This window comes from Rhipicephalus sanguineus, chromosome 3 (genome assembly GCF_013339695.2).
Source record: "Rhipicephalus sanguineus isolate Rsan-2018 chromosome 3, BIME_Rsan_1.4, whole genome shotgun sequence".
NCBI lineage: Eukaryota > Metazoa > Arthropoda > Arachnida > Ixodida > Ixodidae > Rhipicephalus > Rhipicephalus sanguineus.
The window spans coordinates 178,148,206-178,167,199 of NC_051178.1; the positions used below are offsets into that span (position 1 = coordinate 178,148,206).

General features: G+C 45.6%; 1 protein-coding gene across 2 annotated transcripts in view; it reads right to left on the reverse strand.

Annotated features, from left to right (window-relative positions):
* The window catches only part of LOC119387737 (uncharacterized), a 70,188-nt gene extending 51,536 nt beyond the window's left edge, over window positions 1-18,652 (reverse strand). For both annotated transcript variants that reach the window (XM_037655232.2, XM_037655231.2), the window contains exons 1-8: window positions 18,328-18,652; window positions 18,142-18,227; window positions 17,985-18,058; window positions 14,576-14,736; window positions 11,293-11,363; window positions 6,831-6,904; window positions 6,491-6,606; window positions 214-321 (exon numbers count right to left, since the gene is read on the reverse strand). In XM_037655232.2, coding sequence (XP_037511160.1) covers window positions 214-321; window positions 6,491-6,606; window positions 6,831-6,904; window positions 11,293-11,363; window positions 14,576-14,736; window positions 17,985-18,058; window positions 18,142-18,227; window positions 18,328-18,376 — 739 coding nt within the window. In that variant the 5' untranslated portion in view covers window positions 18,377-18,652. The remainder of the gene's footprint in view (window positions 1-213; window positions 322-6,490; window positions 6,607-6,830; window positions 6,905-11,292; window positions 11,364-14,575; window positions 14,737-17,984; window positions 18,059-18,141; window positions 18,228-18,327) is intronic.
* Between the last annotated feature and the right edge of the window lie 342 nt (window positions 18,653-18,994).

Consider the following 18,994-nt stretch of genomic DNA (forward strand, 5'->3'; position numbering starts at 1 on the left):
GGTGCCAATCTTGGGGGATACATAATTTGTGACCTCAGTCCCCTATCCACCATGTGGTTGCACGTGTGATTGCTTGGTGAGAACATCAGGCAGCAGAGCAAAGGTTTTTTTTTGTCACTTTTTCGACACAGCTCATAAGGAGAGCTTGAATATACAATTTAGCGATGGTTGCGAGAAAAGAAAGAGACCATGAAGACATGCCCAAGCCCTTACTTGGTGCAGGTGATGGCGTGCTATCCCAAGACTCCTCCATACTGCTGCCTCCATGAGAAGAATTGGAGCTGTTTGGCTGTGCATTCCTGTTTGGCTGAGTTGATGAACCTGACAAGCAAAACAAAGGAGACGGTTATATTAACCTTGTGTACAAGAGTAAAAAAAGCTTCTCGTGCTCCAAGCTTGGCACTAAATTCCATACCCTTTTTCTTCTTGTCTCCTTCGGCATTGCACAAAGAAAGAGAAAAGGAGATTATTTGCTTTTGTGTTCTTGTTAGGGGTCTGCGAATGTTCGAAATTTTAAATATTTTTCGAACAATGTTTGCTATTCGATTCGATTTGCACTGGAATTTTACTTTTCGAACAATTTGAACTTCCCAAAAACAATTACAGTCAACGTCCGATTGAAAGTGACCCCTTTAGATTTTCAATATGCTTCACCTCATTACTCTCGTACTGTGGAAAAGCTGCCTTTCAAGCTCCGTTACGGTCGAACTTAGCCAAGACACAGTCAATGTGCGATTGGAAGTGGTCCCTACATTTTCATGCTTCACCTCATCACACCTTCGTACTGCGGCAAAGCTGCCTTTCAAGCTCCGCTACCTTCGCAAATGTATTAACTCAAGAAAACTCTCGTTCCAACATGGAGATGAAAGATGTGGCAGAGGTGGGGGCTCAATTAATGCTGTTTGGACCTAAAATTTGGGCAAGAAGTCCGAAAAATCGGACACCGAAGCTTTTTTGCATCCAAAATTTCAGATGTTCTTATACGTATATCGATGTCTACGAGGCAGATTTGGAACTCCAGACTTGAAGAAAGCACACCCATGTCCACCACATCAGTTGGGCTTCCACAGAAGTTGAAAGAGGAGGAGAGGCTGAGGAAATGGCATCTTTGCCTATCACGTGTGAAGTGTTGTCGGCAACACTTTGGTTGCACCAAATCATGTACATAAATGCAATTCGGCCTCCACATTGTCTGATTCTTGATAAGACAACTATGAAACACCACCCTGCCAGCGCTTCATCAACCTAGCAAAAAGAAACACTTTCATGTTGCTATCTCATAAGAATATGTTTAGGAATCCTCTCCAACTTTTTTTTCTGCAATTTCACTTCGAAGTATTAGAAGAATATTCAAGAAATATTCGAGAAATATTCGTTTCGATTCGCACTCACACTGATATTTGACTTCGCTTCGCACCCAAAATTTTGCTATTCGCACAACTCTAGTTCTTGTTGCTGCGGGGAGGAGCTAGATGAAGCGGAAAATGCACTTTCTGGCAACACCTTCAAGGTGGTGCTAAGTTTCACTGCTGCAGTGGTAACGTGTCTTGAAAAATGAAATTTTTATTCATTGGCAAGGCGCATGACCATGCTACTTGGTAGTTTACGATATCGTAGTAGTGCAAAAAAAATGCACGGATGCGTGATGGTGGCAGCCGGCAAACGCACCAGTACGGCTTATTCACTGACAACCCTCATGATAAGCGTCTTCAGCTAACTGATCAGTAGTGTATGTGGCCTAGCGCAGTGGTATGCGTACAACACGCATTTAAAGGAGCACTGACATCAAATTTACGCATGTCAAGATTTTTCCATCCACAAGCAGTTATCTACACCCTAGTAGCGATTCGCGACCGAAAGTGCAACTGAGGGACGAATAACTATCAGTTTCATTGATTTATATCACCGGTATCTAGTACGATTCAAAACAGCCGGCAAGCCCGCCATTTCTTAGCGCTGACAGCGCTCCCTCGCGGTCAATTCCAGACCGCGCCCCAGTTTACCACTTGTCCACAGAAAGGAGTGACGTGAGGATCAGCTGCTCAGCTAACATTTCGTCTGCTAGGCGCGCACGTTCAGTCATGCCTTGTCACCAGCATCGCCGCCGTCGCCGTCAAAAGTATCGACTAGTGTTGAAGACGGCATTCTGGAACTTAGAATCACCGCGATACGCGACCTCGCGAATCATTTTCGCTTCGACCCTTTGCAAAACAGCGATTCAAAATTGGACGCCGTTCCAAGCAGCAACGAGGAGGTGCCCGGGGACTCACGCTTGGGCCATACTCGCTGGTGTGTCTCAATTAGCTATATCAGAGAATTTTAGCGTGCACAGCATTCCGGTATACGCAGAGGGGTCTATGGCATATCGGCATAGCGAATGCACACCAGCGGAGAAATAGAATACGATAGGTTTCTACAATAACAATTCTGTGCTTGGCAGGTTCTTTTTTGCACCGCCAGATGGCCCCACCTATCCGGCCTCTCACGGTTACGGCTGCAGTAACCCGCTACATCCCGGCATTACGCTAGCGCAAAGAATTCCATGGACCAACTAACATTCACTAATAACGCTACATACGTGTTACTTGTTAGCGATGTTGGCGTGTACCGTACGTGTAATGAAACGCCACGCACTTTCCGCTTTTTCCGCGCCTCGATGAGCAGGTCCGTACTACGCAGCGGTTCCCCGACATGCTGGTACGTAGTCGCTCCGATTGATCGCACTCGCGCTGAGGATCACACGACAAATCAGTCGATACGACACGATGAATTGCAGGCACGAATCAGGACAGCAAGGAGAGCCACTGGCTGGGAGTGAGAGCCGGTGAGTGCGTCGCCGGTACAATAAATACACTCAGATCGTCGACATCATTGTTACTAGCGTATCGTCACACAGGATGGTATGCTCGGAATGTATCACACCTGTTACATAGCACTAGTGGCGATGTCTCAGCGTGATCAATCTTCCGTTGAGCTTTCGTACGATGTTTGCCCTCGAAATAAAATTACTTCCCCGCGACGGACGCCATTCAAATTTGGCCAAGGAGACCTATGCATACCGAGCAATCGAATGAAGGGCACATCTAGACTTTGAAATTTGATGTCAGTGCTCCTTTAATAGGCGATAAAACAAATGCACCGCGCCGCCATTCATACTGCCTCTTTGTGCGAGACTGCTAAGTGCACCACACAGACGCGTTGCCTTCACAAACGTAAGCAGCTCGCCATCGCCGCGCCCGTGTGCGGTCACGAATGGAGTGGACATTACCAAGACTTTCTTGACAAATACACAACACATCACTAACACTTTCTTGACACTAACACTTTCTTGGTGTACAGTACAGCTAGCGCCCCAGCAGTGACGGCGTCAGCTTAGTTGGCAATGCGCTGCACACAACTAGGAACGATTGACTTCACATGGCAGCAAATTCTCTGTATCGACGGAGACTCGGCAATGCATGTGCACATCATTTACGTGCGCATACGCATTGGGAAAAGCCGGACGAGTCACCAACTCTTCTGCCGTGGTCTCTGTGTTTTGTGTCATTTCCAAATGCTCCATGCAAGAGCCCTAATCTAATCCACGTTTTGCTGGTACCAGGGGAGCTCATCACGAGATGCAAATTTGCAATTGGAGGTTGGCACTTAACTAAGTGGGGTTCACGGCAGGCACCGAATGCCTTCACGAGAGCCTGGGCCCACACCAAAATGCCTGATATGTGTACTGGGAGGCATTAAAGCTATTTCGGATGTGGTTGTGGAGATTTGACCACTGAGCGGAATAAAAAAGCATGGATTCGTTTTTTTGGACTGCCCGATTGTTCGAACAATTTCGCGGTCCCTAGGGAGTTTGAAAAATCGGACGCTGACTGTATTTATCTCCCAGAAGTTCGAATACTTCGAACAGTCAAATTCCAGTGCAAATCGAATCGAAGAGCAAACATTATTAGAAAAATATTCGAAAGTTTGAATATTCGCATATCCCTAACGCACACATTTGCCAGTACCAGATCTAAATGAATGGCCCATTTCCAAGTAAATGGTCATAAAATTAACCAGTTTACGACAAGGTAACAAGCCCACATAACAGATATCCTTTTTTGTTTGATTGCAATGGCAATTCCAGTAGACCCTCAGACAACAGAAATCTGTTAAACGGAATTGCTGCTTAAATGGAACAACTGCCTCTGATATGAACGGTTTCATACTTTAATTCTGCAGCCGTCTTAGTCTCTAGGTAAACAGAACTCCTGTTAAATGGAACATATTTTCCTGGTCCTTCAGGTTCCATTTAATGAGTCTACTGTATATGGACACTATCGGTGGGTTTTTGCCGTCGGTGTCAACATCATGTTCCGTGTATCTGTGTGCGCACGTGTGCATATATACATTTGAACCTGGATGTAACGAAATTGACGAATGTCGGCCATATTTTGTGATATACAGGTTTTCGTTATATGAAGTTTCATGTGAAAATCTGCAAGTAGTATCATGCAAAACAAAACCAAAACAAGACGGACATCACTTCAGAAGACCTCGCCCCTCACATTTATTCAGAAGAAAAAAAAAATGCACAATTTTGGCTTGTGTTTTTTTCATTTATCTTGCTCCCCAACAGGCACATGAAATATTCTGTATTTTAAGAACTGCACTTTATAGTACAGTCGAACCCGTTTATAACGAACTCGAAAGTGTCGCGAAAAGTGGTCGTTATATCAGTAGTTCGTTGTATATAGACTCGCCCTTAAAAACGTGCGCTTAGCGGCCAAGCCATTTTTTTTTCTTTATGCACTTTTAGTAAAGTGCTAACAACCCCTTCGGTGACAAGCTAAGCCTTTTCGCGTCGTGAAGCGATGCCCGCTGCATGCTCACGAGTGAATTAATCGCCTTTGCAACGAGCTGACACCGTTTCACCGAAGCGCGGTACCGCGACGTGGAGCCGATCATCCCTGGCTAGTTGCGTGCAGCGCGTCGCCTACTCGGGTCGCGGAGTCACTGTCGGGCCGCTTGCTGTATGCCGTAAGCGCGCGTTTGTACGTTCTTCGAGCTTGCTTCACTCCGGACCGTGCACGGGTGCGGCGACTAGCCTCTTCGTTCAACGCGGCGAAAACAAGCATTCTCCAAGCAACGCGCACTCTACGTCTCCGCGATGCTCTAACGGCCCTGCACGACGATGCGCGGCGCACTTCAGTTGTCACGTACCTAGTCAAACACGCAGTATACGCTCGCTGTCAGTGCATCGACGTTTCTCGGTGCCCGCGCCGCTCAACAGCGAGCTACTTTCGTTTCTACAAAGCGACGCGCACCTTAAAGCGGTCTCGCACGACGCGGCGGCGGCGAACTTGCGAACGGCAGCATGGCTTAGCGAGCGCCCGTACCGCCGTCAATCCGCAGTGTACGGCGTACGCCACACGCGCAGCCGAGCAGATATCTACAGATGACTGTGATAAGGTTGTCGGCTATAAGGCATAATGGCACGTTCATCGACGGCCGCCACCTCGCCTTCGCTCTTTTCTGATGCTTATCTGCGAAGGCATCGCCGCAATCGCGTGGAAGTCGTAATCACCGATCGACCGGTCTCTGCCGTTGCCGAAAAGACGGACGACTTTTCGCGGCACATTGTGGCGTCGACGAGTTTAGGGACGCAGTGAACCTTTTTGCGATAGAAAGTTATCACGGTTATCACTTCTTGCATTTATGCCTTCTTGCGTTCCGAGGCATTGTTTGGTTCATCGCAGGCGGTCGTAGCTGCAGAGAACGGCGTCAGGAAAGGTTACTGTGCGAAAGCTGACCGCAAGGCTTCATGCTGCCTACTATTTTTTTTCCCTCACTGCCATTCTACCCAGGGGCGTAGCCAGAAATTTTTTTCGGGGGGGGGGGTTCAACCATACTTTATGTATGTTCGTGCGTGCGTTTGTATGTGTGCGTGTATATATACGCAAGCAAAACTGAAAAATTTCGGGGGGGGTTTGAACCCCCCAACCCCCCCCTTGGCTACGCCCCTGATTCTACCACTGAAGAAACGCCTGGAAAGTGTGCGACGTCGCTCGCAGCGTCCGAAATCTGCGTGCGGTGCTTAGTCGCGAGTAAACTGGAGCGGGGCACGCGCGAGCGCGCGCCACTGTCACGCTTTAGAAGGCATGTTTTAACTTTTTTTCGCTTCGTATGCGCCATATTTTTACCGCGACCGTGTCTGAAGTGTTCGTTGTAAAAGTAGGAGGCTTTGAAAAATGTTCGCTATATCTGGACGCAGCTTCAATGGTTAGCATAGGAAAATCGTAAGTGCACCCAAATATGGTCGTTATAACCGATAGATTGTTATATGTGGGATCGTTATAAGTGGGTTCGACTGTATAAAAATAATTTCATATTTGAAATTAGCACACAAATGTACATAAACTCACGGAGTTTCATCAAAATCAACCAAGAAATAAAAAATAATTTTTAAGAGCAGCGTCCCCCCTTAATGAATTCTCATATGCCAACTCACCACCCTTTTGTCCAGAGGCCATGACACTGATCTTCTTTCCCAGAAAAACATGGTTATTCATCTCGCCGATGGCATCTACAGCTGCCTGCTGGTCTCGCAGTGTCAGGAATGCAAACCTGTTTTAAATATCAATGCCCAGCACATGTAATACAGTCGTGGGAAAAAAAAACGATTGTGCTCTGAAGGTGGATAACCAACGAAGAGACAGATGCTATGTTATGTGATCCCATTTTCTCCAGCCTGTTACGACACCATGCCATGTCACTATACAAGTAGTTCGCCTCCCGGCAGCTACTATCTACATATCCACCAATGATATGACCTGTATAATATTACTTACGGCTTCTTGTTATCCGGTTTCTTAAGCACCACTTTCTCGGGTCCAAACCTCTCAAACAGCTGGAGGATGTGTTCCTGTAAGTGTGACAATATGCGCAATCACATCACTGCTGAAGCAGTATTCCACATTTGAAGCAAATACATAACACAAACACACATGTACAGTCAACTGCCAATTTTTCGGACGCCCAATTTTCCGGACATGCTCGAAAATTCATATGCTTTCAGCACTTTCGCGAGTCGATCTGTTTCGACAGTAGCAGAGTCCAAAAGGCAGCTTTGCCGCAATGCCGAAGTGTTATGGGATGAAGCAGACCAGAAATTCAAGGGGCCACTATCACGGTACTGTGCGGCGATGTCTTTACGGATAAGCAGCGGAATGCACGGAGGCATGATGGCGGCAGGTGGGAAACGCACCAGTACGGCTTAATCGCTGACAACCTTTACCATAAGCATCTTCAGTCAACTGCTCGATACTGCATGTGGCCTAGCGCAATTGCATGCGTACTGCACGCATTCAATAGGCGAGAACCCAAACATGCCGTGCTACTATTCATGCTGCCTCTTTGTGTGAGACCGCTAAGTGCGCAGAACAGACGTGTTGCCTTCACGAATGAAACCAGCTCGCCATTGCCGCGCCCGTGTGCGGTCAGAAACGGAGTGGGCATCACGAACCCTTTCATGACAAATGCGTGCGTACGGTACAGCAACAGTACAGTGATGGCATCAGCTTAGTTGGCAATGTGCTGCACACAACTAGAATCGATCGGCTTCACATGGCAGCAAATTCTGGGTATCAGCGGAGATTCAGCGATGTGTGTGCGTGTGTTTACGTGCGCACACACATCAGGGAAAGCCGGACGAGTCGTCCGCTCGTGTTTGTGTTCCGCGTCATCGTTTCCAAACACTCCATGCGAGAGAGCCGTAATCTATTCGGCGCTTTGCTGGTGTCAGCGGCGCTCATCACAAGATGCAAATTTGCAAGTGGCAGTTGGCACGTAGTTAAGCAGGGTTCGCGGCAGGTACTGAATGTACTTGCGAGAGCCTGGGCGCGCACCAAAATGCCTGATAAGAGTACTGGGAGGCATTGAAGCTATTTCGGATGTTGCTGTGGCGATTTGACCGCTTGCGGAATAAAAAAGCATGAATTCGTTTTTTCGGACTGCCCGATTTTTCGGACGATTTCGCGGTTCCTAGGGAGTCCGAAGAATCGGACATTGACTTAGTTGCAGGTTTACTGCTACCTACCATACAGACTCGTGCAATACTTGACTTTTGTACAGCTGTCAATGAAAGCGACTGCCTTTAATGCAACAACCTCATCAAAACCTTGTTGACACGTTCCCGTTTTCTATGTTTACATGACTCATGCTCTCAAACGCCAGTCCTGTTTAATTTGTATGTTAGCAATAAAGAAAGCAGAGTCAGTTGGTATGAACACATTGTGGAATAGCGCAAGAAAGACAGGGACACAGGCCAGAGAAACGATACAGGCGCTTTCAACTTTCAACTGACGATATCAATTGCCAATGTCATGTGGTCGCACGTATGTCATACAATTGGAACGTTGCGTAAATGTTCGACTTCGTGAACCTCTATCTTCCTTAAAGGGACACTAAAGGCAAATATTAAGTCGACGTTGATTGTTGAAATAGCAGTCCAGAAACCTCTTAGTGCTAGTTTTGTGTCAAGGAAGTGCTTATTTTGAAATAAAATCACGTTTTAGTGGTCCGCATCGCGTTAGCGCACTTCAAGTTACCCGCCTGAAAGCGGTCTTTCTGGCGTCACCTTTGCCGTGCCAAATGTTGCCCGCCTTTACTGCGCGGCGGTGTGCACCATTCGGGCATCCGGCAACATCACATGCATGCAGCATTTTGTTGAACTTTCTGTCAGAGCAACTTTCACGAGTGCACAAAACACAAGCGGCAGTACGCGATACCGAAACTACCACTGAGACGCGACCGCGTGAGCGAAGCAGGACGCCGGACGAAGCGCAGTTCGGCGAAAACGGAACCTTTAAACCACGCGCGCCGTTCCCCATGGCAACGCCAAAGAGGTTCTTTTTTCCATGAGTGAAACAGAAACAAACAAGCAGCATTTTGTTACGTCTCTTGATGCACGGAAGGTTCTTTTTTTATTGCAACTAGTTTGATTACGAGTGATGAATTGTAGTCGGACTCTCTCACATCATCAGGATCACTTCCAAAATGTCCCGCTCATGGCGCTCATCGCATGATACATTTAGCTTAATTTCTCGGTAAGTAGGGCACTGCTGTTGATAATATTGCTGTTTTAGATGTTGTCATACATTGAGCTTTCACTCTGACATAAATTGTTATTTGCCTTTAGTGTCCCTTTAATATGCAGGCCAAGTAGCCACTTGTCCCTTCATTGCACGAAGTGCAAATGTGCCCCTTGTTTTGATGACACAACCATATTATTTCAACATGGTGATCAAACAGCTAGAGAGGTAGCTGAAGCTTTTTGTCATCACAAGACTGAGAGATAAGCGCATAAGCCACCCATCTTTATCCCTTTTGGATAAGAGACTAGGGTAGCTGGTTTCAGGGTTGTAAGTGGGGAAAGTGAATTGTAGATCATTTTTCGCTGTTGGATGGAGTCATTGCACATGACCAGTTGTATGTTTATATGTTGTCTTTCTGAAAATGAATGGCAGTTGAAAGCTAGCGCCTGTATCGTCTCTCTCGCCTGTGTCCCTTTGTTCTTTGCACTATTCCACAATGCAATCCGTAGTTTAGTATGAGTTAATGAAATCCATGTTCACTGCTACATCTTGCCACTGAGAATGGTCCCGGTGCCTGTATTGTGGTGTCGTCTCCCCAAGGAACACAAAGATTGCCTGTCATGCCTCATCAGTATACGTAGCCTAACTGCTAACTGCTGTTGCGGACCTACATGCACACGCATGTAGATTCCTTAATGGGCACAGAATCACATGTGCCACTTGCCTTTCAATTTTACTATGTACTTGAAAAGCTTCCTTTGCCTTTATTCAGGCCACCTGACCAATAATAAACCTAATCACTGTTACAGCATGAAGTTTGTCCCTGTCACCTTTTCTTTCTCACACTTTTATGCACTAGAAGAATTTTTCTGCACGACAAAATTGTAAGCAAATAGTATTATATTTTCCTGAATAATGAGTTCTTCTGTAGTCCTCTAAGAAACACAAACACGAGGTACTGCTGCAATAGTGACACTAATTTTTTCAAAACAGTGTTGTACAAGCACACATCCCTCACAACTAATGACATCAATCCTAGGACTAAACCTTTGACTCTAAAAAAAGCCCAGCACTTCCATCAAGATACGGCCACCTCAGCTGGGATTGCACCAGTGGCATTAAGCTCAGTAACACAGTGCCACAACCACTAAGCTAACACAGCGTCGCTCTATGGGACATGCGTCATCATTTATTTACACATACCGCAATCATGCAGCTAAAGCAGGAAGATTTGAGCAGGTTTACAGTCATCTTAAATTGAAGTCAAACTATTGTTTGAAAAATCACTCCACCTTCACGAATTCTCGCAACTGTAGCACGTACCGTAAAATGACGAGCAAGCACCCCCCCTACGGTGAAGGATAATCGGACCAGATTTGGAGGGAGGGTGCTTACTCGGTCACGGACCGAAATTCAAGATGGCGGCGGGAGAGCCGCTAAAAATAAAAAATGCCCATCCATGTTTCTAATGAAATGTTTTATTTATTTATTGTTTTTATTCCCCCTCGTCACTGTCAAACCATTGAAGCAGCAACCGGTTTGACCAATATACGACCGGCCACATGACAACGGAATTTCATATACAACTATTAGATACGCATTCAGTGTACTTATTCAGGTGGTTCTTTTTATAGAAGTGATGCTCGTCTTGAAAAAAATGTGGCCGCAGGGGAGGAAGGGGGGGGGGGGGGGCTTGCTCAGTCACTGGCGCCTATTTCAGATCTCCCGAAAAAGGGAGGGAGGCGCTTGCTCGGGTGGGGGCGTTTGCTCTGCATTTTACGGTATGTATTATATGACCCCATCAAGACAAAACAATGATTGTGCATTAAGCTTACTATGCCAAGCCAAGGAAGAAATTTTTTTTTCCTGTTCTGGGAGAAATAAAGATACCACCACCACCACCACAGCAGATCACATGTGAGCAGGTGACGCACACCCAACAGTCGCAATATTGTAGCCGCTTACTCATACCAAGATCTACACGCTCCCATATGCTCACTCTTAATTCCATAACTGTACATCCCACAGAATCAAAGGTGTTATCCTAAAGTACACGTACGCATGTGCATAGGGCAAGTCTTACTTTTTTGCTGTGTGCTCAAGCAGGGAATAAGTTAAGCTTTTTGAAGCAAGTACATTCCAAAAACGTCTGCAGGCAGGCATGCTCACAGTCCCATGCTTTCACATCTAAATTAAAATAAAAGGCATTAAAGCTGACCTCTTCAATGAGGTTTGGCAAATTCGCAAGGAAAACTTCCTTCGACTTGTCGGTGGAGATGTCCTTGGAACCTAAAAAAAAACACACGGGCCAGTCAATACAAACGTAGTACACACCAGAGAGAGCATGACACACACACCACACAGCCCTATGCACTACATATCGCCATCAGCAGTGGAATATATTTGCTTAATTGCTTGTATTGTGAATACAAGTGAAATGAAAAATAGAACGGGGGCAAATTATTGGAAGCAGTCTTCCAGAGCAGCATTAGTTACCACTAAAGACCGAATTTTAAGCAAACGCCTATTCTGTTCCTCGCACTCCTATCGCGCCACTTTATATATATGAGCCTGAATTAGAGGTTAAGAAAGGCTTTTATAGTGTTCTTACAGTGCTTATAAATGCCTCTTTTTGGTGTTTGTGCCTAAATGCTTACAAATGCCTATAAATGCCCATTTTCAAGATTGGCACTTATATTAACACTATTGAGCCTCAAGTTTCGCTCCCCGGAGCAATTTGAGACCGGTATTCATGTTACTGCACAACATTGACTGTTCGGAACTATGGGGTTCAACCTAGTCCTCTAGTTCAACCAGCTCCTGGAAACCACCGCTAGCAACCGTGAAGTGGCACATGCCAGCGAGCATTCGCCGCCGCAGACATGGTGCGAGCGGTTGGCAAATGCGAGACTGTGGAGAGCCGTCAGCGGAAATGAGGGCAAACAGCAAGAAAAGAAAGAAAAATGTGATGTGCACGTGGCTTTTGTTTTTGTAATTTACTTTGTAAGGTATTCACTGCATTAGCGTGAAATTTTGGGGGAGGGAGGGGATTCAACCATACTTTACGTATGGTCGTGCGTGCATTTGTATGTGTGCGTGCATGTATACACATGCAAAACAGAAAAGTTTCGGGGGGGGGGGGGGGGTAATAATTTGAACCTACCAACCTCCCCCTCCCCCACGGTTACGGCAGTGGTTCACTGCCGGAGCAGAAATTGGCTCTACGCGATTCGACCCGGCCAATAGGAGGAATCCCTCCCTTCTGGTCTCTTAGTTTTCTGGCTATATGTGCTCCTGCTCTGCCTTTCTCAGTCATGCCAAGAAGACACCCAAGGGTGTGTTGAATCGACAGTGGACACTTGACTCCTCATCCAGAATACGGAAGAGACCGTGTTCAGCGAACCGTGCGGGACAAAGCACGGCTATGTTCAACTGTTGGTGCCTTTGCGCCATATTAAGCAATGACATTTTTGTTTTCCTGTCGTAGATGGAGGTTGCGCACGTCTTCTTTTGAAATTATTTGCATGTATGTGAAAATTTATTGTGCCTATATTTACGATTTTGGAAGCCTAATACGTTTTGCCTGCCTATTTTTGGCACCTAAAATGAACTTTTTTTCATGCCTAAAAATCCGGCCTCTAGTTATCACATTCGCTGTTTTGAACATTGAGCAAAGCTACTCCCAATTTTTACTCGTGGCACTTCTATTACACTGATGCAACATACCGATTTGCATGATAGTGACCAAATTGATCTGGACAAGAACTAAAATCAATATATGAAATAATATATGAAACACACGGCCGGGTTAGACTGTAGGCTTGCATTGTCAGGCTATGCAAGCCTGTTGAAAGGTAAGGTTACAGTGGACCAATTACTCTGCCTTAGGCACTGGACCGGAGTTAGGCTCAGAGTTTCAAGCAATGCACATTTCCAGTTTTAACACTAAAGCAATGCACAGCTGGGAGATGAAGCTGAATGGATGGGCAGGTTGGCATGCCATGAAGCAGCAACATAGATATCCCCAATGACACTGCAGCTTCAAATGTAGGAATGTATTGAAGCCACTTTAGCTTAAAGGAGTACTGACACGAATTTTAAATATTTTGAGATTGTTGTTCTAAATAAAAAGTGTCGAGAACACTAAAAAGATTATTGTGGTGCCTGGGTGTGGCACATCAAATATACCGTATTTACTCTCGTAATAAACCCACTCGCATAATGAACCCACCCCCCACTTTGGTCCTCGAAAAAAAAAATTTTTTTAATGCGCGTATCTGTTCATTTTATTTCGGTGTGATTGCCAGTGCCGCTGACGATCGAAACAACGTTAAATTATGCCATTATAACTCAAAACAACGACACAATAAGAGTCGCAATATAGTTTAACAACCATGCTAAACAGTTGCAAGCAGCGCGAGCGCGAGCGACGTGAGTCGAAATTGAGTCGATCTCCATGCTGGAGCATGGAGATCGTGCGGCTGGATGACACTTCAGCATCGATCGGTGCGCGTATGTAACTGGAGAAAACAAGAGGAAGAGCTTTCAGCTACGAAAAAGGACCTTCGCGCATTTCGCGAGCCAAATCAAGGAAAGTTTCCTCTTGTCGAGAGACAAGTTCTCGACTATGTTAAGAGGCTCGAATATGTTAAGTGTCCCACAAAATGACTTAAACCCATGCGCGGACCACGATCAGAAATCAAGGCATTCCAGCCACTGACTTCAAGGCCAACAGCGGTTGGGCAGCAAGCTTTTTAACACCGTCATGCGAAATTTCAGCTCTTATAACTCCTGCAATTCTTTTCTGGCACGTAATGAACCCTCCCCCCAAACTGGCGCCGACTTTTCTTTAAAAAAAGAGTGCGTTCATTACGCGAGTAAATACGGTATTATTAATACCACTATACCTTAAAAAAGCACTTTCGGTTTCGATATCGAGGGGTGGCTTCTCAATGACGTGTAATCACAGTGTGACGTCATGGGGAGACAGTAACTTGCGACGTAATAGCAGCAGCTCTGTGATCTGCTCGTGCTGCACGCAAACAACGATGAGTGAATTGTCGTCCAGTGACCCCGACAGTGATTTCTGCGATTTAGGGTGCATGAACGATGCAGAGTTTGCAAACTCAGTTGAACTGTGTTGACTCATTGTGATAATATCTACTGCGGTGGGGATGGCTTGCAGATGTCCAAGAACGAAAACTTTAAAATCAAAGTAAAATATTTTATACGTGTTGTCTGACTCCAGTGTGTGGAGAGCCTTAACACTGAACACAAAGTAAATGAAAAATGTCCCTTTTGCGATGTCTCAAAATTGTGTCAGTACTCCTTTAAAAAAAAAAAAAAAGCGGACGAAGAAGAGAGAACAAGATACCACTGGTGCTACAATGGCTTCCATTCGTACAACCAATTTGCCCAAGGAGTTTTCGTAGGAAGAAACCTTGCTGTAAATAGTCGCTAGAGTTTAAGAAAAAATTCACTGTCGAGGCACGTCAGGTTACCTTCACGATGGTCTCGATGGGCTCCAGTGCCAGGGGTGAAACCAGCAGGCTCAGTCCTGATGCTAGCACTCTTGACAGCAATGGGATGATTGTTGAGCATGAATGAACCATTGAGGGCTTCCTCTGCTTCTGCTTCGGTAGAGAAGATGACAAAGCAGTGCCTAAAGAAGAATGAAAATGAAGAAATTCTTTAGCTATGCCTACTGCATTCTGTACATGAGCCCCCAATCCTATGAGGCAGGGTCTCAAGGAGGAATAGACTGACTTTATGAAGTTCTTTGTAATTTTGCAAATACATTCTCGCACTAAGTGGACGTAAGCACACTTCACAAGTCGGTAGCCAATCCAATGTCACTGTAAACTGCAAGTACATGGTCAAGGTTGTCCCAACTGTTGTCATGCTTGTCTTGTGAAATTGGGACATCGGCACAGACGGGCGCACCCCCGCTTGTGCTCTTGCCAACGTTCTTCATAAGCATGCTGCACATTGGGCATTCTCAAAATGAGCAGTCGACTCAGGCTTGCCACGCACAACTGCGCTAATGCAGTGCCTAGACTAGACTGACAAAGAGAAACATGCACGAAAGGCGTACTGCTCCACTGAAGTTTGCACAGCCTCCAAGATTGGCCCACTAGTTACACTGGTCGCACTGCCTCCGGAATCGGCCCGCCTTAGACCGATGTCAATTGATGACATCATCGTGTGATGATGACATCATCGTGTGATGTCATGATGCGATCATGACGTCACCAATTCTGGCGATCTGCGACGTCATTCCCACAGAGGAGGTCACATGTTTTTCTGCTCATGGATGGACATGAAGAGACACCACAAATCAAGTAACTGTTCCATTTACAGCTCTGCCTTGAAATAAAGAAGCACAACAACTGCTTCAAACTATATATATATATATATATATATATATATATATATATATATATAGAGAGAGAGAGAGAGAGAGAGAGTGAGTGAGAGAGAGAAGGTGTCCGGTTATATATGACTTCTAATGACTTTTGCATTTCCAAGAGGAGAAATGAAAGCTAAGGACCAACTTCAATTTGGCCAGCTTTCGACTCAAGAGTTGTCTTCACACAAATGACAAGATTTCAGAAGCTAATAGCATCACTTGTGAGCTCATGCGAGTAAACATATAAGAGGTATTGCCACAATGTTTGTCCGCTACCTGCTCAGAGGGGCCAAAAAAACAAAACAAGGACATTTTTGGTTCTGCACAAGAAATTTTAACATCACACCAAAAGTGACCGAAACTCCTTTTTCAAAGATAAGCACAGGCGACGAAAACTGGTGCTATGGGTATGACCCTGAAACCTTCCAACCGAGCTGAAGATGCCTTTTGTACGCCAAGACTAACACACACAGACACACATGCACAAGAGCCCTCATGTAAAGATGCTAATCTGTGTTTTTTTTATTCTACAGTGTTTGTGGAATTATACAGCGGGAATTTCTTGCTCCAGGACACTGCCAACAAGCAACATTACTTGGATGTGATATATGGTGTTTTATGGCGCAAGGACCATTTGATGGCCAAAGAGCGCCAGGTCATGGGACACGAGATGTGAACAATGAATGTGGTAAGTGGCTGTATACGGGCCTTAAAATTCTGCGCACTAAAGGTGCGTAAAAAGTAAGTATTCAAATCATGAGGGTGATGTGAAATGTGTGTACCGGGAGTGAATGGCAGTGCTCGTGATAATAAAACTATGGTGGAGATACACGGCATTAGCACGAATGCCTCGTCAACGCCCTTAAGTCCAAGGGTCGCAAGGCAGGTGCTTTTGCAACTTCACTTGGAGATATTAAGGCAATTATGACCGAAAGTAGTGAGAATGAATGAAATAGTGCAACGCGAACGACTGGTTTCTCCATCACAACAGCCCCACAGTTCATATTGTCTGGATTATGGCGTGGTAGTCAGGCTCTCTGGGATGTGCCGGCATTCTCCACATAACCTATTCAACAAACTGAGATGCTGTTGATTTTCCCCTTTGCTTTAAAAAAATAAAAAACACGACTCGAGCTAAGGAAGAAGATTTACCACTGCACACAAGGTGAAGACAAACAAAAAGCCCATCAGCGAGCCAATCTTATTCAAAGGCACATGTGTGTACACAAGATGCCTTAGCGGTTTTGTAGAGATGCTTATAGCCTGCAATGAGTCAAGGATTCAGCCAAACCCTCTTTCAAGAAAACCTGCATACATGTGTCCGAATACTTCAATAACCTGCTTCCCTTTCTCGAGCTCTCAACTGTTTTTCCCGTGCAACGAGCTTCTTCACCCACATGAGAAGCCTTGCTCGCAAGGCGCAAAGCCCATGATGGACCATATTTAGCTTTCCAGACATCTTCTGTGTTTAAGCAAGAAAATACAGGAATCAAAATAGTGGCCAGATTTCCGTGGGTCACACACATACGAGGCCAGCTTTATCAACACTTGGCTTCAAACATCTCATCTTTCTTTTCTGTACTTTCAAAACGCATGCGACATTTTAGCGGCTTTAGTGATCTCAAACATCGCACTTCGTTTATTAAGGCGAAAGCCATGGATGCCTCATCAAACGCAAAATTTGACTGTCGGTGTCTCGCGTCCTGCAGTGCCGGGGATGAGTGATGCAAAAAAATCATCAGCACGAGATGGCGTCACAGATAGTCAAAATTTGTGACGTCACATGATGCCGTCATCACATCGCATCATAGCTTGGCCAAAGGTGGTCCAATCACATAGGCAATGCAAAACCAGGTGAGGTGCCTCCAAATTTGGAGGCAGTGCAAAACCATGTTAAGTGCAGAAAACTTTCAACGGGTGGCGGGGCAGCATCAATATGTCGGCTGAGAGAAAAAATATGATTTGGCCTTCAAGTCGTCTTAAGCAAATGCATAAGGGACCCTGGGAGTTTTTTAAGCAGTGCAGTGTTCATACATCTGCTCCACTACATTAGGAAATTTTACACTAAGTTCCTACAACGAACTCCAACCCACCACGGCGGTCTAGTGATTATGGTGCTCGACTGCTGACCCGAAGGTCGCAGGATCGAATTCCGGCCGCGGCGGCCGGATTTTTGATGGAGGCGAAAATGCTCGAAGCCCGTGTGCGTGTGCTTAGATTTAGGTGCACGTTAAAGAACCACAGGTGGTCGAAATTTCCGGAGCCTTCCACTACGGCGTCCCTCATAATCGTATTGTGGTTTTGGGACGTTAAACCCTAACAATTATTACAACGAACTCGAGGCTATTCAGGACCAAACGAATTTTTTTTTTTTACTTGTTGGACCAAACGACTTTTTTTAACTTGTTTCATACTCTCAATTTACGCCAGCGAAACGAAGCTACGGCCGTAGTATGTACGGGACATGATGTCATGAAAATTGATGCAAGCTTGATACCCACGCTTTCCTTTCTCCTTCGAACCGCATGTTCACGTTCTCCACCGTGTACTTCTCGAAAACCCGGCGAATGTCTTCCTGTAATGTAACAAACACAAATGGGTGATTCTTTCCCGCAGAATCGGACAGATGTACAAGGACGGGTCACGATTGCGCGTTACCTCTCTGGCTTCGGCACCGATGTTTCCAACAAACACTTTTCGTTTACCATGCTGATCTGGTCTCGCACCTTTCTGCTGCCGCTGGTCTGCAGTAAACACAGCGCAGAGACATCCATGTTCATGGTTAAAAGAAGTCATGCAGAGAAATTTACAGTGATATGTAACAGAGCAAAATACGTAACTTACCGCCCCAGGCACCGTGGCCTTTGCCGGCATCTGGTCTGCTTGCCTTCATTGCGCTGGCGGGTCACACAGTCCTTCGCGTTACGAAGTCAACAACGAGATAGCTCACCCACTAACAAAGAAAGGCCGAAAACATTCGTTGGTACTTGTCCAAAAACGCCAGTGACAACACGGTGAAATTGCCGTAAAGGCGTGGTCTAACTACGTCCGGCCTCTGCGTGAATTTTTTAACGCGGATGCACGGAGAAATGCGATAAATTATAATCGACTGTCACCACTGTCAACAAATGCAGCAGCTCACAGCGGCTGCCATGTGCGAGTGAAAAATAACGGAGGAGAAAAAAAAAATGTACAGTGTGCCCAACCTGGATTGTCTTTTTCGCTGAACTTGACCGATTGTTGACATATACAGGCAAGTGCAAGTTGTTGACCTTGACAATATTGAGTTTTTCAACCAAAAAGGAAGTCTATTAAATAAGAAGGTGTACTACATATTATTATCAGATAATGGGCCTTCAACTTAGGCTGCCATGTTCGCTTCCGTGGATTTCGGCGACGGAATTTTGTATTTCGGTTTCGATACGGCCTTTTTTTCTTTCTTTTTTTTTCCCCCGCATGGGGTATTTGGAGAGAGAGAGTAAAACGTCTTTATTGATGTTTGCATGGCAAA